The sequence below is a fragment of the Papio anubis genome, chromosome 13 (assembly GCF_008728515.1).
Source record: "Papio anubis isolate 15944 chromosome 13, Panubis1.0, whole genome shotgun sequence".
NCBI lineage: Eukaryota > Metazoa > Chordata > Mammalia > Primates > Cercopithecidae > Papio > Papio anubis.
This window is the reverse complement of record NC_044988.1, coordinates 2098408-2121205: the sequence shown is the minus strand read 5'-3', so window position 1 is coordinate 2121205 and position 22798 is coordinate 2098408. Positions and strand designations below refer to the sequence as shown.

The 22798-nt window shown below is 43.7% G+C and overlaps 1 protein-coding gene across 1 annotated transcript; it reads left to right on the top strand.

Annotated features, from left to right (window-relative positions):
* Nucleotides 1–4749: 4749 nt before the first annotated feature.
* PRXL2C (peroxiredoxin like 2C) lies at nt 4750–21854 on the top strand. Its single transcript, XM_031654879.1, has 7 exons — nt 4750–4783; nt 5922–6025; nt 6335–6403; nt 9460–9513; nt 9677–9782; nt 15536–15667; nt 19501–21854. Exons 1-7 carry the CDS (start codon nt 4750–4752, stop codon nt 20091–20093), a joined length of 1092 nt encoding a protein of 363 aa, XP_031510739.1. The 3' UTR covers nt 20094–21854.
* Nucleotides 21855–22798: the final 944 nt, after the last annotated feature.

Here is a 22798-nt window from a genome sequence, read left to right as displayed (position 1 = left end):
GCCGAGACGGGCGGATCACGAGGTCGGGAGATCGAGACCATCCTGGCTAACATGGTGAAACCCCGTCTCTACTAAAAAATACAAAAAACTAGCCGGGCGACGTGGCGGGCGCCTGTAGTCCCAGCTACTCGGGAGGCTGAGGCAGGAGAATGGCGTAAACCCGGGAGGCGGAGCTTGCAGTGAGCTGAGATCCGGCCCCTACACTCCAGCCTGGGCGGCAGAGCGAGACTCCGTCTCAAAAAAAAATAAATAAAAAATAAATAAAAAATAAAAAAATAAAAATAAAAATAAAAAATAAACTTTACACTACAATATTTAAATACTCTTAACTTTTTATCATAGTATTTAAGTTACAGGATATTAAGAAGAGTGAACATCGCCCAAGGATTTTGCATCCTTTTCTGGGGAAAAGTTAATGCATTTTCAGTTATATTTTTTGAGACAGAGTCTAGCTCTGTTGCCCAGGCTGGAGTGCAGTGGCACCATCTCGGCTCACTGCAACCTCCACCTCCCGGGTTTAAGCAGTTCTTCTTCGTCAGCCTCCCAAGTAGCTGAGATTACAGGCACCTGCCACCACAGCCAGCTAATTTTTGTATTTTTAGTACAGAACAGGGTTTTACCATCTTGGCCAGGTTGGTCTCGAACTCCTGCCCTCAAGTGATCCACCCACCTCAGCCTCCCAAAGTGCTGCGATGACAGGTGTGAGCCACTGCGCCCAGCCATTGCATTTTCAGTTCTATGCCAGATAGTTGTATCCTGTTAGGCAGATGTATGACTTTGTTATTATCTTTATATGGAGATTAAGTATGGTTTTAAGGAGATGTGTATGGGTGCCAGGTTGACCAGAGATGGACTGGTGATTAATTTTATGTGTCAGCTTGACTAGGACATGATACCCAGTCGTTTATAACAACACTTAGACATGATACCAATCTAAGTGTTGTTATAAAGGTATTTTTTAGATGTGATTGACATTGAAATCAGTAGACTTTGAGTAAAGCAGATTACCCTCCATAATGTGGATGAGTTTCATCCAGTCAGAGAAGGCTTAAGCAAAGACAGGTTTCCTGAAAAATAAGCATTTCTCAAAACTACAAGATGTTTCCAGCCTCTTGCTTGCAAAATTAGGACTCAAGACTGCAACGTCAATTCTTACCTTCATTTCCAGCCTGGTCACCTGCCCTACACATTTCAGATGTGCCAGCCCCCACAATCACTACTAAGTTTCTTAAAACAAATTTACTCTTGGCTGGGCGCGATGGCTCACACCTGTAATCCCAGCACTTTGGGAGGCCGAGATGGATGGATCACCTGGGGTCAGGAGTTTGAGATCAGCCTGACCAACATGGAGAAACCCTGTCTCTACTAAAAATACAAAATTAGCCGGGTGTGGTGGCACACGTCTGTAATCCCAGCTACTCAGGAGGCTGAGGTAGAAGAATCACTTGAACCCAGGAGGCGGAGGTTGCAGTGATCTGAGATCGCGCTATTGTACCCCATCCTGGGCAACGAGAGTGAAACTCCATCTCAAATAATAAATAAATAAATAAATAAAATTCACACACTCTCTCTCTCCATTTTAAATATATATATAATGTCTCTTTAGAGATATCTACATACACAGAAATATACATACACAGATATATAGATCTATATATATAGATATCTATATATAGATCTCTATCTAGAGAGATCCAATAGATCTATATGGTCTGGTTCTCTTCTGGGGACCCCTAATACAACACTCAAAAAATTAATGAGACCGGGCACGGTGGCTCACGCCTGTAATCCCAGCACTTTGGGAGGCCGAGGCGGGTGGATCACGAGGTCAGGAGATTGAGACCATCCTGGCTAACACAGTGAAACCCTGTCTCCACTAAAAATACAAAAAATTAGCCGGATGTGTTGGCAGGCGCCTGTAGTCCCAGCTACTCGGGAGGCTGAGGCTGGAGAATGGTGCGAACCCGGGAGGCAGCGCTTGCAGTGAGCAGAGATCGCACCACTGCAGTCCAGCCTGGGGACAGAGCGAGACTCCGTCTCAAAAAAAAAAAAAAAAAAAGATTAATGAATTGTGCACCCACATACACAGTAGCTTTATTCATAATAGCCAAAGGATGGACACAACCCACATGTCCATCAACAGATGAATGGATAAAGAAAATGCGGTAGATACATTCAATGGAATATTATTCAGGCTTAAACAGGAAGGAAATCCTGTCACATGCTGCAACAAGGATGAACCTTGAAGACATTGTGCCAAGTGAAGTAAGTTAATCACAAATGGACAAATGCTGTTTGATTCCAGTTATACAAGATAACTACAGTAATCAAACGCATAGAGACAAAAAGTAGAACGGTGGTTGCCAGGGGCTAGGTAAAGCAGGGAATGGGGAGTTAGTGTTTAATGGTTATGGAGTTACAGTTGGAGATGATACAAAAGTTCTGGAGATGGATGATGGTGCAGGCTGCACAACAGTGTGAATGTACTTAATGCCAATGAATTATACATTTAAAAGTGGTTAAAGTGGGAAATTTTATGTCATTTATATTTTACCACAAAAGGGAGAAAGATTTTTTAAAATTAACAAATTAAGAAAAAGTTGGTGTTGTCCCCTCAGAGCTGTATTCTTGGTAGTTGAATCTCTAGTTGAACTTGTCAGAAGATATTCTGGAGGAGGCTTTCTTGGGCAACACAGTAGCTACACTGGCAACTCTACACTCATGTAGTGCTGTCTCTGTATTTTTCAGTGTGTGTTCTTTGATTTCTTTTAAACCATGGACATATGAAATATTATGTCAAATTATAACAAATATTAGCAGGTCATTCCTAAATAACAACAGAATGGAAACGGTAATAGTTTACATTTACTTTTCTTTAATCATAGTATCTAAAGGTACTGTATTAGTCTGGGTCCAATAATGAGACTGAAACCACACTGTAGGTTAAACAGGTAAAGTTTAATATAATGAATGAGTAAACTCTGATCAGCCAGGCATGGCAGCATGCACCTGTAGTCTCAGCTACTCAAGAGGCTCAGGCAGGAGGATTGCTTGAGGCCAGGAGTATGACACTGTAGTGTGCTATAATCATAGCACCTGTGAATAGCCACTAGACTCCAGCCTGGAAATTAAAGTATGTCTAAAAAATATAAGGAACCTGTGGCTAAGGACAAATACTCAAGACAAACTTGAAAGGGACCCCTTCCCCAAATCTGGGTTTCAGATCTGACGGGAGCAGGTATAAGTCAGCCTACTGGATAGCTACTGTGTAGAAGTTTGATGGCTTGCCCAGGCTGGATCTGGTGTGCAGTCAAGGGGAAGGCAGGAAGGAACCCACTAGAATGCACGCAGGACATAGGTCATCAGCAAGCAGTGGCGTGAGTGCAGAGGGAATGGTGATGGGTACAGGTGAGCCAACGGCTCTACAGAGAGCGGTGGCTCGATGGGAACAGGTGAAGAATTGGGGGCGCAGGTGAGGAACTGGGCTGCTAGTGGAGTCAGGAGGGCTTTCAAGTTCCAGTTTTCATATCAAGTGAGGTGCTAGGTTATTGCTAGAACAGCCAATAGTTGCAGTGTTGCCAAGGAGGTGTGTATCCTGGTAAAGAGACAGAGGCAGAGCTCCACCCACTACCCTCAGGGGACTATTTGAAATCCCCTTCCTCCTGCAATGTCCTGCCAACATTGACTATTAAAAATGCTTAATATATTGCTCATTGCAAAGGCTAGATGCTTAGAGGAAATCTGTCCGTTGTCACAGAGCATATAGTGAAGGGTTAATTTGGAGCTGAGAAGCAGTAAGTTGATAAGTGTCATGTACTGATGCTCCCTAGACAATACCTTCTAATTTCTGCATTTCTGCATGGCTACTATTCCTCCTACAAAACGATGTTTTGATGATGTCTGAGTTCATCACTCTGCAAAAACTAAGTCATGTGACTCTTTGTATTTGAAAATGAAATTGTCTAACCTGTCATTTATTTCACATGAAATATGACACCAAAAGCAGTATGTGAAAGAAAACTTTTCATTCGTTGATATCAGTTATTAATTAGAGCTGCCAAAATACCACCATTCTTATCTGTATATCAATTTCTGCTTATCAAAACACTGCTTACAATAAATTTGGTGACATCTGGCAAACTGCCTGTTGCGAGTGCTATTCATCAGCCTGCACTCTGGTCATGCATTTATTTCCAAAAACTCATAAAGCTCCTGGCCAGGCCCAGTGGCTCATGCCTGTAACCCCAGGGCTTTGGGAGGCCAAGGCAAGAGGATTGCTTGAGCCCAGGAGTTCAAAACCAGCCTGGGCAACATAGAGAGACCCTTGTCTCTACAAAAACAAATCTAAAAAAAATTTGCCAGGCATGGTGGTACATGCCTGTGAGCACAGCTACTTGGGAGGCTGAGACAGGAGGACTGCTTGAGCCCAGGAGGTGGAGGCTGCAGTGAGCCATGATCGTGCCAATGCACTCCAGCCTGGGCAACAGAGCGACACCCTGTCTCAGAAAGAAACTATCTTGACTTAGAAACATATCTATGCTTAAAATTTTCTAAACACACTGCAGAGCGTGTCAAACAGAGCACTTAATGTGTGCTCAGTAAAGTATACAATCTTCACACAGGTGAAAGCCAGAGGATGCAGCATCAGCCCTTCCTGCGCTTTGTGGCAGAGTCACATCAGCCACATAGACCTGCCTAGTGCTCCGCCCCGGAAATATTCTTCAACTCAACAAAGACCATAGATAAAGGATGTACTTTCTGAACTCCAAATCCATACACAAGGGTGAGTAAACTTATGAAGACAAAGAGCCTGAATGTTACCTGGTCCTGCTCTGGAAATCTTGGACACACGGTTAGCACCCATGAGAAACCCGAGAAAGACAAACCTCTAAATCCAGGGCCAGTTTGGTCTCACAAAGGCTGAGATCCCCAGATTTCCCTATGCCTGCCTACCCACCCCAGGAGAAACTGAATTGGAAGTGTGTGATTTCTACAAAACAGCTGCTAAGCCATCCAACTTCATCATCCTCATCCCTCCCAGCTCACCTTTTTTTAATTTTTATTATTTATTTTTTTTAAAAACGGAGATGGTGTTGCCCTCTGTTACCTACCCAGACTGGTCTTGAACTCCTGCCCTCAAATTATCCTCCCGCCTCGGCCTCCCAAGTCGCTAGGATTACAGTTCCGGCCTGTGTGTCTACAAAAGGTGGGCCCAGCCCTAGCCCACCTTTTCACACATACCCATTAGTTCTCGAATAGGTGAGAACCTCCGCTCAGGTGGCTACGGAGGGCGCGGGTGCTTCTTTAATAACGTTTTGCCTCGCCTTGGTCTCTGCCTTCTCTGTCCCCTACCCCTGACAGCAGAGTCAATGCAAATACCCGCCTGGCCCAGCAGCGGAAACTGGCTTTTGTCCTGCCTCGCCCCCAGGCTCCTGGTCTCTTCATGCCTCTCATGGCCCCGCTCCCTCCTGTTCTGTCTCTGTTCTCTGTTCCTGCCTCCCTCCAGGCTCTGCCCTGCTCCTGCCTCCTGTCTCTGCCTCCCTGTTCTTCAGTGCTCCTCTGCCCCTGAGGCCTGTCTCCCCAGGCCTGTCTCCCTGCCCCTCATGCCCCCAGGCTCCTGCTCCTCAGACTGCCTGCTCCCTGCCCTCTGCCCTCAGCCCTGCCCTACACCTGATTGCTGAGAGGACCAGCCTCAGATGTTCCCAGGTTTCATGGCCAGGTTCTGTCTTGTTCTCCCATAAGGCTGTTCTGACTGCTCCATTCCTCCCCTGTTCTCCTGTTCCAGGCAATTTGCCTCTGTCCTGCCCTGGCTCCTGCGCTGGCAGAGCGGGATCTGGTCTGTCGCCCGCGTCACGCCCTGGTCAGCCATAGAGCGATGGCGGTAACTGGTCCCGGAACCATTCAAGTACCCCATCCGTGAGCCCCGGCCGCCGTGGCCGAGCTGCCAGTGCTGGACGCCCGCGGGCAGCGGGTACCTTTCGGCGCGCTGTTCCGGGAGCGCCGCGCCGTGGTGGTGTTCGTGCGGGTGAGCGGGTGGCTTGGCTGGGAGGGAGGCGCGGCCCGGGGTCCCGGGCAGGCTGCGGGATGCGACCTGCGCCTCCTGCTTCTTAGGACGGAAACGGGAAGGCAGCCTCCCCAGCCGCGGCCGCTTCCCAACTAGGGCGGGGCAGGACGAGGGCGAGGCCCGCTTCCCACGCGCCAGGCGTCCGGGCAGCCTGTCCCGGCCCCGCGGGCGCCGCCTGTGGTCGCGTCACGCACAGCGAAGTACCGGGCTCTTTCGGGGCGCGAGGGTGCTGCGTTACTAACTTGCCATTTCTGCCGAATTGGCTTTCAGCATTTCCTGTGTTACATCTGCAAGGAATACGTAGAGGATCTGGCCAAAATCCCCAAGAGTTTCTTACAAGTGAGTTTCTGAGCGTGGGCGGCCCAGTGCAGGCTTCTGCAGACCTTGCGAGCCGGGCGGGGGAGGACGCGGCTCCAGCGCGCACTTGCAACCCGGATTGCCCCTCCCCGCACCTCTCTCCACCCTCGCCCCTCCAAAGGAAGAGAGACGTCAGAGATCTATTTCTGCCCTAACTCACTGGGTGCTGCCTGGTGGTGAACGTACTAACAATTGTGGTCTTGCCTGGTAACCTAGCGCCCGTTCTCAAATGTTGACTGATAATGCCCTAAAACAAATGCTGGAAATAGTTGATATTTTCTTCCCTTTAATTTTGTTGCACTCCAAATAGCCGCTCATTATGGGAAAATACTACTATATTGTAAAGGTGCAAATGTTTATGTTAATAGGCTGCAAGTTCCATGTTCCCTAGCACAGCCACATACTTGTTTTTCTTCAGGCACAGATAAGTTTGTGCCCAAGTGAGCTTTTTGAGGGAAGGCATTGGGCAGCCTTTGTAAAACAGATGTTTTTTCAGCAGGCCTTATCAATTAGGATGTGAAAAAATAACTGATTAGACAACTGTGCCTAGTTTTAAAAGTATGTCTTTGGGGAGAATATAGAGAATTATTGACTATATCATTTCGAAAACAATGTTTTGACTGTTCGTCTGCGTATCCTTTTATTCTCTTTTTAAAAATTGACATATATAATTGTATATGTTTATGGGATACAGTGTAATATTTTGATAGGCATTTACTTTTGTGGAATGATTAAATTGAGATAATATACCCATCATGTCAGATAGTGATTTTAGTTATTTTTTTTTTGTGATGACAACGTGTAAAAACTAGTCTTTAAGCAATTTTGAAGTATACATTATTAACTAGTCACCATGCTGTGCAGCAGATCTCTAAAAGTTATTCCTCTTGTTTAACTGAAACTTGGTACCCTTGGATCATCTCCCTTCTCCTCATCCTTGAGTAACCAGTCTCTGGTAACCATCATTCCACTCTACTTTTTTCGTTTCCATAGCTAAGTGAGATCATGCGGTATTTTTCTTCCTGTACCTGGGTTATTTCACTTACATGATGTCCTCCAGGTGCATCCAGTGTTGTCACAAATAACAGAAAAATGTCTTTTTTATGACTAAATAATATTACATTGTGATACCGCATTTTCTTTTTTTTCTTTTTCTTTTTCTTTTTTTTTTGAGACGGAGTTTTCGCTCTTGTCAGCCAGGCTGGAGTGCAATGGCGCGATCTTGGCTCACTGCAACCTCCGCCTCCCGGGTTCAAGCGATTCTCCTGCCTCAGCCTCCCGAGTAACTGGGATTACAGGCATGCGCCTCCATGCCCTGCTAAGTTTGTATTTTTAGTAGAGATGGGGTTTCTCCATGTCAGTCAAACTGGTCTGGAACTCCTGACCCATCCACCCGCCTGGGCCTTCCAAAGTGCTCGGATTACAGGCGTGAGTCACTGCGCCCAGCCTATACCGCATTTTCTTTATATTTATCCATTGTTGAACACTGAGGTTGCTTCTGTATCTTGGCTATTGTGAATCATGCTGTAATAAAACATGGGAGTGGAGATCTCTTCAACATACTGATTTCATTTCCTTTGGATAAATGCCCAGTAGTGGGATTGCTGAATCATATTATAGTTTATTTTTGATTTTTTAGTAACTTCCAGACTGTTTTCCATAATGGCTGTACTAATTTACATTCCTAACAACAGCGTACAAAAGTTCCTTTTTCTCCACATCCTCACCAAACACTTATCTTGCATCTTATTGATAGCCATTTAACAAGTGTGAGGTTATATCTCATTGTACTTTGAATTTGTATTTCCCTGATGAGTAGTGATTTTGAGCATCTTTTCGTATATCTCTTGGCCATTTGTATGTCTTTTGAGAGCTATTCATATCCTTTGTCCTTTTTTTTTCTTTTTTTTTGAGGCGGAGTCTCACTCAGCCCCCCAGGCTGGAGAGCAGTGGCCCAATCTTGGCTTGCTGCAGCCTTCGCCTCCTAGGGTCAAGTGATTCTCCTGCCTCAGCCTCTAGAGTAGCTGGGATTACAGGCACGCGCCACCACACCCAGCTAATTTTTGTATTTTTAGTAGAGACAGGGTTTCGCCATGTTGGTCAGGCTGGTCTCGATCTCCTGACCTCAGATGATCCACCTACCTTGACCTCCCAAAGTGCTGGGATTACAGGTGTGACCCACCATGCTCAGCCCTTTGTCCATTTTTTAATCAGGCTATGTTGTTTTCGTTTTTTTTTTTTTTTTGAGGCGGAGTCTTGCTCGGTAGCCCGGGCTGGAGTGCAGTGGCCGGATCTCAGCTCACTGCAAGCTCCGCCTCCCGGGTTTACGCCATTCTTCTGCCTCAGCCTCCCGTGTAGCTGGGACTACAGGCGCCCGCCACCTCGCCCGGCTAGTTTTTTGTATTTTTAGTAGAGACGGGGTTTCACGGTGTTAGCCAGGATGGTCTCGATCTCCTGACCTCGTGATCCGCCCGTCTCGGCCTCCCAAAGTGCTGGGATTACAGGCTTGAGCCACCGCGCCCGGCCCGGCTATGTTGTTTTCTTGCAAAGTTGTTTGAGTTTCTTTTACACTTTGGAAATTTGCCCCTTATCAGATATGTAGTTTGCAGATATTTTCTCTCAATCTGTGAGTTGTCTCTTCTCTGTTGATTATTTCCTTGGCTGTGCAGAAGCTTTTTAGTTTGATATAGTCCCATTTGTCAATTTTTGCTTTTTGTTTTCTGTATTTTTGAGGTCATATTCTAGAAATGATTGTTTATACCCATGTCATGTGGCAGTTTTGTAGTTTTCTTCTAGTAGTTTTATAGTTTTAGGTCTTACATGTAAGTCTTGAAATTCCTACTTAGCAAAAGAAACATCTGAATTAATATTTTACCATACGTATCTTTGCATTAACTCACACAATTTTGCTGTTTATTCCATTCCTCTAGAAGCCTATAGGTGGCATTAGAATGAAACAGAAGAGTTGGGTTAAGGGATGTTGTATAAAACGTGCATAATTTCTAATGATATACACATGTCATTTTTTTCCTCCTAAGGAAGCAAATGTCACCCTTATAGTGATTGGACAGTCATCCTACCATCATATTGAGGTAAATATCTAGTACATTGGGAGACTAATGAATAAAATCTTTTTCCGACATAAAAATTACATTATTTAAACCACTAAATGTAGGCTAAATTGGCTGAAGTTAGAGTATCGTTAGTTTTCTCTCATTTGTTCTTATAAAAATTCCAACCATTCTCTCTTTTTAGCCTTTTTGCAGACTGACTGGATATTCTCATGAAATCTATGTCGATCCTGAGAGAGAAATTTATAAAAGATTGGGAATGAAAAGAGGTGAAGAAATTGCCTCCTCAGGTAAGACATAATGTGTCTCAAATAGAAAACACTGGTGGTGTATTTTCATATTTGTGTATATATGCATAGGAAACATGGTCAATTCATAAATCAGGCTTTTTTTTTTTTTTTTTTTTTTTTTTAAAAGATGGAGTCTCTCTCTGTTGCCTGGGTTGGAGTGCAGTGGCGCAATCTCGGCTCACTGCAACCTCCACCTCCCGGGTTCAAATGATTCTTCTGCCTCAGCCTCCTGAGTAGCTGGGATTACAGGTGCCTGCCACTATGCCCAGCTAATTTTTTGTATTTTTAGTAGAGACAGGGTTTCACCATGTTTGCCAGGCTGGTCTCGAACTCCTGACCTGCCTCGGCCTCCCAAAGTGCTGGTATTACAGGCGTGAGCCACTGAGCCCGGCCTCGGGCTGCTTTTTATTATTCTAATAAGTGGTCCAGATACACCAGGCTCCAGAAGATTCATTTTCTGGGTATAATGACATGGAAGGCTGTTAGCAAAGCACTGTTCAATGGAAATAAGCTGCAGAAGTGTTTTCAATGTGGTTCCATTTTTGTGAAAACAGAAATGATTTTCATAAAGATTGTGTGCGTGTGCACGTGCGCACATAATGAAATAGGTTTTAAAAGATATGGTAGTGTTTACCTCAAGGAGGGGAGTGAGAAAATTGGCTTTTGTATTTTTTACAAGTATATTTTACTTTTGTAATTAAAACGAAAAGTAGTATTAAGTTCACATAATTTTATACCTCAGTACCATGGCTTTAATACCCCATCTCCTTTAATTGAGGAAATCCCGCTTATTATTTGAAATCACCCAACTGAAAAGGGCTCTGAATCACTCTTCAGGCAGAAGCCATTGCTTCCCTGTTGCTTTCATGGCACCTTGCACTTCATTATATGCTCTATTATTGCACTTAAGGGGACCAGAGAGTAAAGTTAGTTGAAGAGTTTCATGTTTATTCATCCTTACATTATCTATGTTCTCTGCCCTTGCTACAGTTCCTTGTAATTAACAGAGCTTAGAAGACTTGAGTTGCACTGGTTATGTGTGTTTCTGAAATGCCAGATAAGAGAACTCAACTCAAACAAAAATCAATCATTTTAAATAAATATTATTGACGTCTTGTCTGATACCCACTGTGTTGGATGCTCCCAGGAGGACAGTGGTAAAATACATAGTCCCCACCATGCAGACTCATCATCTACTCTGGGAGAGAGACACAAACAGCTAATCACAATGCCATCTGAGGGCCAGTGATGGAGGGAGGCATTCCTGACTAGAAATACCATTGTCAGCAATTTAAGTGGAGAAGGATCTGGGCGGGCTTCTCAGAGGAGATGGTCTCAGCTCACTGTAAAAGGAGTTAGCTGGGTGAAGTGAGGGTGGGGAAGGGCACTCTAGACAGAAAGTAGCACGTGCAAAAGCACAAAGGCATGAGAAAATGTGACTCCTTCAGAAAAATACAGGTCCCTGCCTCTGGCCAGAGTGCAAGACCCAGCTAGGGGAATTGGTGTGAGCCAAGGGATAAGTTATAGCCAGTTCATGTTGAACCTGGGGTAATGTGCCAAGGAGTTTGGATTTATTCTGAAGCAGTTGGGGAATTATACAAGTGTTTGAAGCAGAGAAGTGAGACAGTCATATAACCCATGTGGAGCAGGGATTAGTGCTGGCCAAACCAGAGCCAGTGATATTCGTGACAGGGTTGTAGGGCAGGTATAAGCTAGAAAGAAATGACAAGGCCTCAAGAGGGGATAGAGAGGAGGAGATGGGTCTGGGAGCTGTTTGTGAAGCAGAGGTGCATGATGCCTTTATTGATGTTTTTTTATGTTTGTTTGTTTGTTTTATGAGACAGAGTTTCACTCTTGTTGCCCAGGCTGGAGTGCAATGGTGCGATCTCAGCTCACTGCAACGTCTGCCTCCCGGGTTCAAGCGATTCTCCTGCTTCAGCCTCCTGAGTAGCTGGGATTACAGGCATGCGCCACCACGCCCTACTAATTTTGTATTTTTAGTAGAGACGGGGTTTCTCCATGTTGGTCAGGCTGGTCTCAAACTCCCGACCTCAGGTGATCCACCCCCCTCGGCCTCCCAAAGTGCTGGGGTTACAGGCGTGAACCACCGCGCCCGGCTCCTTTATTGATGTGTTTAAAGAAAAAGACCTAAACTTGATCAGAACTCATGATGATCCGGCATAAACACAGAGTCTGCTTGTTTCTCTCTCTTTGGTGTAGGAAATCATAGCAGTACAGATTGTGAACCTTACTTTTTGGTACACAGTTTTTATGTGCTGTAATAGAGTCTCAGCATGTGTAAGGTCTGTTTAATTATTTAGCACTTTAGGGCTGGGCGCAGTGGCTCACGCCTGTAATCCCAGGACTTTGGGAGGCCAAGGCAGGCGGATCACTTGAGGTCGGGAGTTCGTGACCAGCCTGACCAACATGGAGAAACCCCATCTCTACTAAAAATACAAAATTAGCCGGGTGTGGTGGTACACATCTGTAATCCCAGCTACTCGGGAGACTGAGGCAGGAGAATTGCTTGACCCCGGAAAGCGGAGGTTGCGGTGAGCCGAGATTGTGCCATTGCACTCCAGCCTGGGCAACAAGAGCGAGACTCTGTCTCAAAAAGAAAAAATTTAGCACTTTAGATATAAACTGTGAGTTTCACTTTAGTAGCACCTCACTATTCATTGCCACAGTAAAGATATGGAATTGCAAAGTAAATAGATGAATACTAAGTTGAATATATGCTTGTAATTATAAGAGAGGGTGTATTCAAATCTTCACTTCTTCGACCTGTGTTAAAGGACTGCATTGCCAAACAAAATATTAGGTTCTCATAAAATGATTTTTTTAAGGTTTCTCCCTAAAAAAACATAAAGCATAAATCTCAGTCAGTCTCAGAATAGTCTTACTTGAAAAACTAAGGCACTAAAAATACACAATTATAATTTAAAACTAATGGTACCTATTTTATAAAGACGAAGAATAAGAAAATGAAGCCATTACATACAAGGAGTACTGGTTTTATAGAAGACTGAAAAACGAAGTTTGACACATAAGAATTAAATTCAAACTGGCAAAACTAGATTGTGCTTGACAACAAAGAGTACTTAGTTCTAAGCTATGGAATCTCAAGTTGAATTTCTAAAATTTCTGAAATATTAACTGACCCCTTCTTTGAACATAAGAAGAGAGTTTGGGCCGGGCGCAGTGGCTCACACCTGCATTCCTAGCACTTTGGGAGGCTGAGGTGGGAGGACTTCTTGAGTGTAGAAGTTCAAGACCAGCCTGGACAACATGGTGAAACCCTGTCTCTACAAAAAAATACAAAAATTAGCTGGGCGTGGTGCATGCCTGTACTCCCTTCTGTGTGGGTGGTGCGTGCCTCTACTCCCTGCTATGTGGGTGGTGCATGCCTGTACTCCCTGCTATGTGGGAGGCTGAGGCGGGAGAATTGATTGCAGTCTGGGAGGTTGAGGCTGCAGTGAGCCGTGATCGTGCCACTGCACTCCAGTCTGGGTAACAATTGAGGCCCTGTCTCAAACAATTTTTTTTTGAATTTTAAAAAATAAGGAGAGAGTTTGCATTTCTGAACATTTATTTCACATATAGAATCCTATAAGATAGTAAAATTCAAGGCCAGGCACAGTGGCTCACACTTGTAATCCCAGCACTTTGGGAGGCAGAGGTGGGAGGATCTCCTGAGGCCAGGAATTTGAGACCAGCCTGGTCAACAAAGTGAGACCCCCATCTCTACAAAAAAAAATTTTTAAATTAGCCAGGATTGGTGGCATGAACCAGTGGTCACAGCTACTTAGGAAGCCGAAGGGGGAGGATCGCCTGAGCCCAGGAGTTGGAGGCTGCAGTGAGCTATGATGGTGCCACTGCACTCCAGACTGAGCAACAGAGCATGACCCTGTCTCTTAAAAAACAAAGTAAAACTTAATCTTTTACTCAAGTCTCTATGCTAATGAGCCTGTATTTGTTTCTTGGTAAGAGATAAATGCTCATTATAATGTAAACATGAAAGAAATCAAAGAGTTGAAGAGATGAAGGGAAATAATAGATATTTGGAAATCTTAGGAAATGAGGCAGGCCAAAGGCTGCATAGGCATTAAAATAAAAAGCTAAAAGACAGACATAAAGGCAGGGATAGGAGAAAAATTAATTACAAGGAGAGTAAAGAGACTGAGTTTCTTTGCTCAGACGAAGTGGAAATTAAGTATCAGCCACTGTGAGAACAGAAATAGAAAACTGACAGCCAAGGAGAAGTGAAGAGGTAGCTGCAGTGGCTGTTGTCACAACTAAACCTCCATGTCTCAGTAGCATGACATGGTAGGAGATTATTTCTTTTTATCTTAAATTTCAAGAACGGTTTTTCTATTTGGATGCTTTTCCTCTTGAGCAGCAGTTCCAGGATCCACGCACCTTCCATCTTGTGCTTTGCCATGTTCAACCCAAGCCTTCCAAGAATGTAGAAGGAACATGAGAATCACTTGTGGGAGGAGCTTGGTCTGGAAGCAGCACAGATCATTTCATTCATTGTTTGTAACATAGTCACATGCCTTGCCTAACTGCAACCAAGACTGGAAAATATACTTTAGCTGTGGGCCCAGAAAGAGGAAACACGTTTTGACCAACACGTAACAGTTTGTGTCACAATGTCTCTTGAAAAGGGGGCCGGGCGCGGTGGCTCAAGCCTGTAATCCCAGCACTTTGGGAGGCCGAGACGGGCGGATCACAAGGTCAGGAGATCGAGACCATCCTGGCTAACACGGTGAAACCCCGTCTCTACTAAAAAATACAAAAAACTAGCCGGGCGAGGTGGCGGCGCCTGTAGTCCCAGCTACTCGGGAGGCTGAGGCAGGAGAATGGTGTGAACCCGGGAGGCGGAGCTTGCAGTGAGCTGAGATCTGGCCACAGCACTCCAGCCTGGGCGACAGAGCGAGACTCCGTCTCAAAAAAAAAAAAGAAAAGGATTGTAGCTGCCTATTAATAAGTGAGAGACTAAAGAGAGTATAAACGGGGAATTAAAATGGAAAGCACTGCTAATTTGAGAAGTCTATAGTTGACATTTTTCTTTGGCGGAAAATGATGTGGGTCTGTCATTATGTTTTCCTTTAAAGCAGTAGTTCTTTTTTTTTTTTTTTTTTGCTTGTAATTTTTTTTTTTTTGGGAGGTTTTCTCTCTCTGTCGCCCAGGCTGGAGTGCAGTGGCGCGATCTCGGCTCATTGCAAGCTCCACCTCCCGGGTTCACGCCATTCTCCCGCCTCAGCCTCCGAGTAGCTGGGACCACAGGCGCCCGCCACCACGCCCGGCTAGTTTTTTGTATTTTTAGTAGAGACGGGGTTTCACCATGTTAGCCAGGATGGTCTCGATCTCCTGACCTCGTGATCCACCCGCCTCGGCCTCCCAAAGTGCTGGGATTATAGGCTTGAGCCACCGCGCCCGGCCTAGTAGTTCTTAACTGGGACATTTACTCCTCTCTCCCCGGGAGACATTTGGCATTGTCTGAAGACGTTTTTGGTTTTTACAACTTGGTAAACGGTGCCACTGGTATTTAGTGAGTATAGAAGGCAAGGATGTTGCAAAACACCCTGTGTCGCACAGGACAAAGAATGATCTGAGCCAAAATGTTGATAGTAAAAGGTTGAGAAACCATCTTTGAAGGAAGAAAGAGAATGTTTTCTAGAAATACATTATCTTCTTAAATATCAAATTGAATATAAAATGACATCTAAAGACAGTTTTCAACATTTCAGGACAGAGCCCCCACGTAAAATCAAATCTACTCTCAGGAAGCCTTCAGAGCCTGTGGCGGGCAGTGACTGGCCCGCTCTTTGATTTTCAAGGAGACCCAGCTCAGCAAGGTGGAATCCTCATTTTAGGTCCAGGTAAGCATTCAAAGCCCAGGTTTAGCAGTGGACGTCTTGTTCCTTTTACATGTTCAGAGGCTGCCATTTTCTTTTCTTTTTCTTTTTCTTTTTTTTTTTTTTTTTTTCTTTGAGACGGAGTCTCGCTCTGTCGCCCAGGCTGGAGTGCAGTGGCGCAATCTGGGCTCACTGCAAGCTCCGCCCCCCGGGTTCCCGCCATTCTCCTGCCTCAGCCTCCCGAGGAGCTGGGACTACAGGCGCCCGCCACCTCGCCCGGCTAATTTTTTGTAGTTTTAGTAGAGACGGGGTTTCACTGTGGTCTCGATCTCCTGACCTTGTGATCCGCCTGCCTCGGCCTCCCAAAGTGCTGGGATTACAGGCGTGAGCCACCGTGCCCGGCCCAGAGGCCACCATTTTCTTCATAAAGCAGACACCCTGTACAAATGGACATCTTGGTATTACAATCAGGATGCTGTGCTTTTGTAGAGGGGCATCTTTTGTTTTCAAAGGCTTCCGTGTATTTTGATGTTTATGCATTTGATGAGCGTGTCCATCATCCTGTGCCTGGATGATTCCCCACAGTCACCTGTGGGTTGGTGATCTGTATATGGCCTTGACACTCCCCTATTCAGGAATGTTCAGTGGAGATGACCATTTCCGAATAGGGGAAAATCGTCACACGCTTTTTTTTGTCAAGAAAAGAATCCATGTAGTTATTTATACCTAACAAAACTAGGAGACTTACTCAGTGTCAGCAAGTAAGTCAGTGCTAGGGACAGCTCATCCCATTGAGGCTGGGCACGGTGACTCACACCTGTAATCCCAGCACTTTGGGAGGCCGAGGCAGGTGGATCACTTGAGGCCAGGAGTTCGAGACCAGCCTGGCTAACTTGGTGAAACCCCATCTCTACTAAAACTACAAAAAATTACCAGGCATGGTGGTGCATGCTTGTCATCTCAGCTACTTGAGAGGCTAAGGCAGGAGAATCACTTGAACCTGGGAGGCGGAGGTTGCAGTGAGCCGAGATTGTGCCACTGCACTCCAGCCTGGGTGACAAGAAGGAAACTCCCTCTCAAAAAAAAAAAAAAAAAAAGAATGGGATTGAGGTCCAACTATAAGCCACACACTGTTAACAACTTTATTGATGGGTGTGGACCACCTGAGATTGCTTTGGCTTGTCTCTGCTAAGTGTTTGAACAGATGTATTTGAGCAGATGTAAGGATTGTGGACATCTAAGTGTGTTATAACTGATTAGATCTCTACTGTGTTCCAGCATTGCAGCAAGGAACAAACACCTATATCAGACAGGGTCCAAAAGCCTAAATCACTATATTGTAAGATCATATTTTTGCTTTTTCTTCCTCTTTAAAACTGTCCATCTTAATGAGCATAGCTTATAAGAGTTATAAAAGTAATATTTATTTTCATAAATAACGTTTTTTTTTTTTGAGATGGAGCCTCGCTCTGTCACCAGGCTGGAGTGCAGTGGTGCGATCTCAGTTCACTACAACCGCTGCCTCCCAGGTTTGAGCGATTTTCCTGCCTCAGCCTCCCGAGTAGGTGGGACTACAGGCGCCCGCCACCACACCCAGCTAATTTTTGTATTTTTAGTAGAGGCGAGGTTTCACCAGGTTGGCCAGAATGGTCTCAATTACTTGACCTCATGATCTGCCCACCTCTGCCTCCCAAAGTGCTGGGATTACAGGTGTGAGCCACCACGCCTAGCCAATACCATATTTTTTAGAAGGAGGGTTTTGACTGAGTAATAGATGACTTTTGGGCTTTTTGCAGCTGGAACGTTATAGCCAAAATCTCCCTTTCCCTCCCTCTCGTGAGTTTATAACAGTTAGATTAGTTATAAAAAGAAGCCCTGATTAATGAGAATGAATCCTATGCATTAGCCCAGAATGACATTAGCCAAATTTCTGAACAACTTATTTCTATCCTCAGACCCAAAAGGGGATGTTTTTGGGCCCCTTATCTCCATGTCTCTGAATCATTTGTCCATATCTTCTGTTGTGTAAGAATAAAGAGTACATGGACCGGGCGCGGTGGCTCACGCCTGTACTCCTAACACTTTGGGAGCCAGAAGCGGGCAGATCACGAAGTCAGGAGTTTGAGACAATCCTGACTAACACGGTGAAACCCCATCTCTACTAAAAATACAAAAATTAGCCGGGCGTGGTGGCACGCACCTGTAGTCCCAGCTACTCTCGAGGCTGAGGCAGGAGAATCACTTGAACCTGGGAGGTGGAGGTTGCAGTGAGCCAAAATCATGCCACTGCACTCCAGCCTGGGCGAGAGACCGAGACACCATCTCAAAAAATAAATAAGTAAAAAATAAAGAGCACATGGAGAGCATCATTTGTGTGCCAACTTGGGACCATACAGTTCATCCCTCAGCATCCATGGGGGACTGGTTCCTGGACCTGCAGTGGATCCCAGAATCTGAGATGCTCAAGTGTCTTTTATAAAATGCTGTAGTATTTGGATCTAGCCTATGCATGTCCTCCCCTGCACTTTAAATCATCTCTGGCTTACTTTTTTTTTTTTTTTTTTTTTGAGACGGAGTCTCGCTCTGTCCCCCAGGCTGGAGTGCAGTGGCCGGATCTCAGCTCACTGCAAGCTCCGCCTCCCGGGTTTACGCCATTCTCCTGCCTCAGCCTCCCGAGTAGCTGGGACTACAGGCGCCCGCCACCTCGCCCGGCTAGTTTTTTGTATTTTTAGTAGAGACGGGGTTTCACTGGGTTAGTCAGGATGGTCTCGATCTCCTGACCTCGTGATCCGCCCGTCTCGGCCTCCCAAAGTGCTGGGATTACAGGCTTGAGCCACCGTGCCTGGCCTTCTAGTTTACTTATAATACCAAACGCAATGTCAATAGTTGTACTGTACTATTTAGGGAATAATGACCAGGAAAAAAATGTCTGTACATATTCAGCACATATGCAGCTATCCTTTCCTTCCTGAATATTTTCAATCCGTGGTTTGTTGAATGAGGATGCAGAACCCATGGATGCAGAAGGCCAGCTGTGCTTAGAAAACATGCCTCATGGCCCAGCGCAATGGCTCATGCCTGTAATCCCAGCACTTTGGGAGGCCGAGGTGGGTGGATCATAAGGTCAAGAGATCAAAACCATCCTGGCCAACCTGGTGAAACCCCATCTCTACTAAAAATACAAAAATTAGCTGGGTATGGTGGTGCATGCCTGTAGTCCCAGCTACTCAGGAGGCTGAGGCAAGAGAATCACTTGAACCTAGGAGACGGAGGTTGCAGTAAGCCAAGATCACACCACTGCACTCCAGCCTGGGCGACAGAGCTAGACTCCAACTCAAAAAAAAAAAAAGAAAAGAAAACATGCCAGGCCAGGCGCGGTGGCTCAAGCCTGTAATCCCAGCACTTTGGGAGGCCGAGGCAGGTGGATCATGAGGTCAGGAGATCAAGACCATCCTGGCTAACATGGTGAAACCCCGTCTCTACTAAAAATACAAAAAACTAGCCGGGCATGGTGGCGGGCGCCTGTAGTCCCAGCTACTCGGAGGCTGAGGCGGGAGAATGGTGTGAACCTGGGACGTGGAGCTTGCAGTGAGCCAAGATCGCACCACTGCACTCCAGCCTGGGCGACAGAGCGAGACTCCGTCTCAAAAAAAAAAAAAAAAAAAGGTGGGGCCACGTTTGCGACCGCGCCATCAGGCCCGAGGCTGGTCGTCTGATGATAAGGAAATTGGTTGCAGAGAAATTGAATATCCCTTGGAATCATATTCGTTTGCAAAGAACTGCAAAAGGAAAGCCAGTTCTTGCAAAGGACTCATCGAATCGTTACCCGAATTTCAACTTTAACATCTCTCATCAAGGGGACTATGCGGTGCTTGCTGCTGAGCCTGAGCTGCAAGTTGGGATTGATATAATGAAGACTAGTTTTCCAAGTCGTGGTTCAATTCCAGAATTCTTTCATATTATGAAACGAAAGTTTACCAACAAAGAATGGGAAACAATCAGAAGCTTTAAGGATGAATGGACTCAGCTGGATATGTTTTATAGGAATTGGGCACTTAAAGAAAGCTTCATAAAAGCCATTGGTGTTGGACTAGGATTTGAATTGCAGCGGCTTGAATTTGATCTGTCTCCATTAAACTTGGATATAGGCCAAGTTTATAAAGAAACACGTTTGTTCCTGGATGGAGAGGAAGAAAAAGAATGGGCATTTGAGGAAAGCAAAATAGATGAGCACCATTTTGTTGCAGTAGCTCTTAGGAAACCCGATGGATCTAGACATCAGGATGTTCCATCTCAGGATGATTCCAAACCAACCCAGAGGCAATTTACTATTCTCAACTTTAATGATTTAATATCATCTGCTGTTCCCATGACACCCGAAGATCCTTCATTTTGGGACTGTTTTTGCTTCACAGAAGAAATTCCAATACGAAATGGTACAAAGTCATGATGATTCCCTGAGGAACAAAGGGAAATGAAAACTGTTTGTAATCTTCCGTATTTGCTGAAAAATGAATGCTTGTTTAGTATCAAATTTTACTTCACAAAAGTTTTAAAGAACAGAAACTTTTCCAATTAAAAAAAAAAAGTAGACTTCCAGTTCAAGATAGCTCACTGAAATACATGTTTACCTCTTTCTCTCCTAAATTGCATTGAATTGATAGGAAGGATGGTGGAATCTTAAAGTGATAACATGCTAACTGTAGAAAGATAGAAAATGCACATAAGCAAAAGGAAACATTGAAATGCTATCATTCAAAGATAACTACTCTTAAAACCTTGAGTATCTTTTCAGACCTTTTTCTTGGCAAATGAATCCATATTAACATATTTGATTTTTAAAAACATGGGAACATACTGTTTTGTATATTTTTTTTAACTGCGCATCTACTGTTCATAAATATACATCTAACATAACTTTTTGTGGTTCTAACATACTCTGTTGTATAGCTAATACAAGTTAGGGTGCTTTTGGCCAGAGGTAACAGTGTCCAAATGTAATTGGCCTAAGTAACCTAGGACATTGTTTAACATAACACAGGGTTCAGTGGTGTCATTAAAGACACACTTTTTTTTGCCTTGACCTCAGTTGGTTTGTTTTGCCTTAGGCTAATCCACCTCTCAATCACAAGAGCTGCTGCTATTACTTCAGTTTTACATCTTCGTAAAATTGTATCTCAAAGGCAGAAAAGGCCATTCTCTCATTTGTTTTATCCATGAAGACGACTTTTAACAAAAGCCTCCGGAAGATTTCCCCTCAGTTTCCATTGACTTAGATCAGATTACAGAGAAAGGCAATGTCTGACATTTTTAGTCTGTTAGAAGTGGACTCTGTTGAAAAGAAAGAAGCTAAACTAGGTGTGGAGAATGGAATTGGAAGCCCACTGCCTTCCCATAAGAAAAGTTTGCCATAATTTACTCATTTTTTTCTGTTAGACATTTTGATTATCTGTAGTTTATTACTACAAGCAGTGGCAGAGTGAATGTCCTTGTACATTTTGAGGTACATGCTTAATTATGTCCTTGAGACAGTTTCTAAAAGTGGAATGATTGATTTGACTGGTTCACAGGGCTTTAATTGTACAATTTCTCTCTCTAATTAGTACTATATGTGTGTGACCTCCCTCCCCTGCCAGAATACTCCTTGGTCAGTTGTAGGTATTCTTTTTTATTTAATTGTTGCCAATATAAAAAGTGGTATGTCACTTTTAAAATTTGTATTTCTTTCATTACAAATAAGGTTGATATGTCGTTGTTACTGGCTTTTCTTATTCCTCTTAACGTGAACCGTCTGTTCATTGTCTTTACCTGTTTTTGTTTTTAGCAAGTAGTACTTAATTTAAAGTGTGAACATAATATATAAGATGCCAAGACCATCATATTGATGACAAAAATATATTATGTGGTTGTAGTGCATGTCTTGGAGTTAAACTCTTAAGTATCAAGAAATAAAATAATTTCATTGTTTCTGTTACTAACATTAAAAGTGCAAATTGTATAAAATTAGGTACTTTGATTAGTAAAAAAAAAAGTAATTGAATGTTTTATATATTTTTTTTATTTTACTAAGCATGCCCAGTTATGCCAAGCATAGTAAAAATAAAGGTCAAGTAGCATTTATAATAGAAGTACTGTTACCCCTAGCATGAGTGTAATGGTGATATGAAAAACTTTGTCTTGTCATTAAAATAATAAAAAAGATGAACGTTTATTATGGAAAAAAAAAAAAAAAAGAAAACATGCCTCATATGATACTTACATGTAATGGTTTAAGTTAAAATTCTTGTCTTGAGTTCAAGAATCAAACTAGATTTTGATTTTAAATGATTGATTTTAAATTGATGATTGTAAATTATAAAATCTGTATTTGAACAGATGTAAGGATTGTGGACATCTAAGTGTATTGTAACTGACTGTCTTTTCAGGCCTTATTTTGGAGCCTCTTTTGGGCTATGGTTATAATACAGATAGCCTGTTAAATCAGTATTTGGGAGTGGATTTTTTGAAGTGAGTGATTTATTCCCTTATTATATTTATTCTGTTATTAGATTTAAGAAACAGATGTGATTTTCCAGCTTGATATCTATGGGAGTTCTGTATTCTGCCCGTCCGACAGGACATTTTATTTAATTATATTTAATAAAACCTAACAGAAGGTTATAATTTAAAAATCTTTCCCCTTGGATCTCATAAAACATCAAGTATCGCTCTTATTTAACCATAATCCTTGTCATACTTTATTACCATGATTAAAAATTATTATGGCATTATATAGAGAATATAATGCATGCCAGGTAATTAATTTTTCCCTTTGGACTAATTAAAGGTTGAAAAGCTTCCTTGATTTTAGTAAGCAGTAAATCTGATGAATAATACTTTCTATGCCTCAGCCTTTTATTCTTATTCTCTTCTAGGTAACAACATCCATTTTATACACCGCGATAGGAATAGGTTGGATCACAAACCTATCAACTCTGTTTTACAGCTTGTAGGAGTTCAGCATGTGAACTTTACAAACAGACCTTCAGTTATCCATGTGTGACTTAAAATGCAATCAGTCACTTTCAGCTGGACCTTCTGGAATGTGACCTTCAATATCCTCGTGCAGTGTCTAACCTGCTGTCCCTTCCCAGCCTTTTAGGAGTTAGGGAAGCA